We start from the raw sequence: 4,702 nt of genomic DNA, 5'->3' as shown, positions 1-4,702 counted from the left end.
TTGGCATTGGATCTTAGTCTTCATTGGGATATGGCTAACTAGAGAACAAAAAGTAGGCTTTGTCAATCAAATTCAACAATGACCTTATGCTTTTCTTTTTTTAGTAATACATGATGGAAGGACTATTCCTTTCAGGTTTGCTTCTAAGGTTTGCTTATAAACTCTGTGGCTGATCAGGCCTCAGAAGGGTCTCAAAGCCCGTCAGGAATTAACTTTGCTGATGGCAAGGACTCTGATTTGGCAGAAGGAGATTACTGCTTTAGTGTGACAGACTATTTGATTACCTTTCTTATACAGTGCAGCTAAAGCTTTGCTGGATCTGACCAATGTTAATTAAATCTAATACCATTTCCAATGTTTTACAGTGGAAAGTTCACTGTAAACAACAGATCTTCCTAATTATTCTTTACATTCATGACTGTAGGCTAAGCAAGCCTCAAAAGGAGAGGTAAAGCGCTATGTGTTAATTCATGCTAGAAAATGAAGTCATAACTTTGCAATTTTAATAGGTCAAATGAAGTGCAAAATTATTAACTTCATTTTCCAGATAGAACCTTGAATAATTTCATGTAATCTATACTTAACTTTTTTTTTTGCTAGAATCTTGAAAGCCACCAACTTTTAGACCAAAAGTCATGTATTCAGAGATTAAAAAGTGCTGGGGCCTGAAGTTTGACTACTGTAGCTGTCCACACACAAACCTCCTAGTTTTCCCCATCCACCTATAATTTTCATATGCTGCTGTTGTTAAACTGTTCTGAATAAACAAATCACAACATTGTGAGCCACTTAGAGATCTATTCCATTCTGGACACTTGTCTCTACAGAGGTGCTCCTGTGTCCAGTTCCATACAATGGATGACTTTGGCCTCCTGAGCCCCCAGGCCCCAAATCTCTAGTTTAATGGTGGGAAGAAACATGGAGGATGTGGCACTGTATCACCCTCATTCACTTAACATACAACATAGCCATACAACCTGCTGACACTCCAATCAAAATAACCTTTTCCCACAAGATTAACCCTCTCCTTCCCAGCTTTTTCAAAACTTAACTTACCATGGAAGGAGTGGGTAATCATGACAGACAAGAGTCCTAGGCAGAGATGCTCTGCTGCCTCTAGCTATAGCAGCACTTCTATGCCATGCACCTCCACATATCTTTACCAGAGTTTGAAATTGTGAGGTCATAAATCTACAGTTCCAATATGTGTTCACAATTGGTCCCAGGATGGAGGATGCAAACAACAGATATTGTGGATTTCGCAGTAATTACCAATATAAAAGGAAGTTTTGCTTCACTGCAGATTGCTAGTGTTGCCCTATGGGTTTCCATGCTCCTTGGTGCCTCCATCCTTTTCCTAGAAGCATGCACTGGCTGCTTGGAAGCTGTTTTCTGGGCATGGGAGGGGTTGCAAAACTGTGTAGGCAGCTACTCTCTGGTTGCATGATACAGGATTCTGGCGCAAATATGCCTGATCACGCTTAAAAGGGTCAGGACATATATAATGTCAGGATGGTCTAGGCAAGTGCACTGCATTGTAATGTTAACTCACAAAGAGGCTGCTGCACGTGGCATGTAAACGGGACTGAGTATACCCAAATGTGGGGCTGTAAGTGGGAAATGGACAGTCCTCCATGTCAGAGTTTTGAGTCTTGACCTGTATCGCCTCAGGCCTTTCTTTAATATCCTGCACTAATTCGGGCTGGGCTGATCTGTAACTGTCCCCCATGTCACTAAAATCTCAAATGAACTTCTGCATTAGTTGCCTAATATGTAGCATAATTCAGTAGACAAATGACAGCCGAGTTTTACCAGTACTATCTCCCCTTTATTTATAAACAAAATCAACAAAAGAAGTGCAGGAATGAATGTCAGGATCATCACTGTTTCCTGCAAGTAGTAAGAGCAGATTGCAGTAATAGCAGACGGTAACCCTGTCCCCAAAAGGAAGGGTACACCAGGCGGCCTACATGTTGGCTGAATTGCACTACTACATTGCATTGTAGTGAGTTCCTTCCCACAATTGGCTTATTGCCTGTTTTAGGGGTGGGGTATTTATTTGTTTTTGCATTTTTAAGTTCTCCAATCTCTTCTTCTGAACTAGTCCAAAAAGTCCCTCTTCCTTAACAGTCTGATTAGAGAGGAGAGGAAGAAGTATCTAAGCCTTGGGACTTAGAAAGGATATGTACCTTATACCTCCCCGTGCCCAGCTTACCATATGGGACAGCAAACACAACTAAATGAATCTGAAGACGCATGTCTGCATTTCAAAAGAGAGAGTACACTGTTCAGTGTTCTGGAGAAGGTGAGGAAACCAAAAACCCTCCTAGTTTTGCTTTCTGGAAGCAAAGAAGCCTTCACTCATGAATGTGAAGAGAGGAGTACTTGGGGCACCAGCTGATTACTCCCTTTTCTCATTTCCATCTCTTAGCAGCAACCCCCCCAGTTATGAAACAGTGAGGGCAGCTGCTCAAGCGCCATAAAAATAAATACATTAAACATTTTCCAGTATACATACATATAAAACAATTCATGTTCGTCCGCTCACACTGAGGGAGGGAGGACAAACCATCCAAAAACCCGTTCCTTATCCAGCCAATTTCATGATCACCTCTCGGGTAGCTAGAGTATGCACTGAAGGGATAAGAAACATTTCATTTCCCAGGAAAAAAGTTAAAATAGCTATTATTTCAATATCAAGTGTAAAAAAAATCATATTCTTTTCGTGTGGGAAAAGGGAGGGAGGTTGGTCTGTTCAGCTCTCTGACCTGGCAACTGGGAGCCTTCCCATTTCCACCAGATCATTTGGAGAGCTGCAAAGGTGATCCTGATGTCGATCCACCTTTATGCCCATCACAGTTGTTCTTCTTGTCTTATCCCAAATAAATATCACAGGCCTCTACTATCATGCCAGCTGCACTTGGGAACTGGGAGACTCAGGCTTCCATGAAAGCAGAGAAAGAAATCTACAGAATAGTCAGATAGAAGGGCTAGCAGAGTATTGTGCCCTCTGCCATAATCCCTGGGACCAAGGGATGAACAATCTGGACAGCAGCACTTGCTTGTTTTATGAAAGAACTGGCACCTCACAGTTTGTTCTGTATGGCACAGAATCGGAAACCCCACCTGGCATTGGCCAGTTTCAGTCCAAAGCGCACTCCTCGTGTAACATGAATAGGATCCTTGAATTGGGCAGGAAAGAGAGTATGGTGCAAAGAAGGAGGGCCGAACAGCCAAGTCCAACATGAATGTGGCTCATCCAGAGTTCCATAGACAAAACAAGAAGCCTCATCTTCCCTGTAAGATTGACTGGGGCTCCAAATTCCACCAGCAGAGAGCAGACGAAACATCCATCCATCCATCCAGGCCAAGCTGTCTATATGTAAGTTTCCTCTCAAGGTCTTGAGTGTTCATGGTGATCCTTTAGGACAGAACCATCTCCTTCCTGGTAGTGAAGGTCTCCTCGTAGTGCTATAAGGTGGTGGGCAAGAAACAGGCGTACGTGACCTGTCTGTGAGCAGAGAGCACCGTGTTTGCCAAGACTCATGCCAGAAAGGTAATGTCTTCTTCAGAACTTGCCCTGTTTTAACCTGTCGATGTGGTAGGTGAGTTTCAGTGTTGGACCCAGCTTTAAGCCCATGTATTTCATCATCATGTCACTGCGCAATAATAGCAAGGCCTTGCCATCAATTTCCTAGAAATAGAAGAAAGAACCACACTGATATTGTGCCTGGCCTATCACATTACTAAGTTAATGCCTAACATCACCAGAAGCCATGCTAGTGTTAGTTTGGGATAATGCTTCAGCAAGGCTGAGCATCAGTGTACATAAGAGGGACGTCCTGCAAAGTGCTGATGCATAGTGCTACAATAGCAGCACTTGTTAAAATCCCCCAATTTATATAAAGTGCCAGAAACAGACCTATGGCAGGGCCTCAGTTCTTTTCATTTCATTTGAGATTAATCTTCAACACAATCTAATTTAGGATCAAAATAACATAGAATCAAAGATAATGGAAAAGGGGAAGCAAATAAGAACAAGAAAGGAAAATGGGGGAAAACTCACACAACTAATACACAGTAATGAAAAGAAGAGAGGGAGAAAAAAAAATATTATTCTACCATTACAGATCCCACGAAATAATCCTGCTAAAATTACCAATAATCATATTTATTATTTATTTATTTCATTTTATGCCGCCTTTCTCCCAAAAAGGGGAGCTCACAAGATAAAAACACCTTAAAGAATGTTTTAAAAGTAATAAAAATGACCCAGTCAAACCAGTATAAAATTAAGATTAAAAACATACAAAAGTTAAAATACATAATCTAAAACATCTGCCCCATATAAAAGCCACGCTGTCATGATTTTAAAATGCTTGCCAGAAAAAACATGTTTACTTTCTGGTGAGCCACTGATTATTACATTGTTAGGTTTCTTATTACTCAGAAAGTCTATAAAAGGTTCCCAAATTTTCCAAAAGCCTAGTTTATCCTATACAACTGACATTCATTTGGCTTACTCAGAGACCTTAACAGCCCATTGCTCCCTAGCCCCAATAATTAATGTATACAAAGCTAAGGTTACACCTATGCTTTTATATGCAGCAGAAGTATGGGGTCTAAATTCCACCGCAGTAGCAGAACTAGCCCAGTCTCAACATCTGAGAAGTATCCTAGGAGTAGATAAAAGGACCTCAGC

General features: G+C 41.3%; 1 protein-coding gene across 4 annotated transcripts in view; it reads right to left on the bottom strand.

Moving 5' to 3' along the window:
• Positions 1 to 1,806: 1,806 nt before the first annotated feature.
• Positions 1,807 to 4,702, bottom strand: part of SCMH1 (Scm polycomb group protein homolog 1) — a 65,992-nt gene continuing 63,096 nt past the window's right edge. For all 4 annotated transcript variants that reach the window (XM_042439965.1, XM_042439967.1, XM_042439966.1 and 1 more), the window contains one exon: positions 1,807 to 3,694. In XM_042439965.1, the coding sequence (XP_042295899.1) occupies positions 3,569 to 3,694 (126 nt within the window). In that variant the 3' untranslated portion in view covers positions 1,807 to 3,568. The remainder of the gene's footprint in view (positions 3,695 to 4,702) is intronic.

The sequence above is a fragment of the Sceloporus undulatus genome, chromosome 9, assembly GCF_019175285.1.
Source record: "Sceloporus undulatus isolate JIND9_A2432 ecotype Alabama chromosome 9, SceUnd_v1.1, whole genome shotgun sequence".
In the NCBI taxonomy this organism is placed as follows: domain Eukaryota; kingdom Metazoa; phylum Chordata; class Lepidosauria; order Squamata; family Phrynosomatidae; genus Sceloporus; species Sceloporus undulatus.
This window is presented reverse-complemented; position numbering and strand designations above follow the sequence as displayed.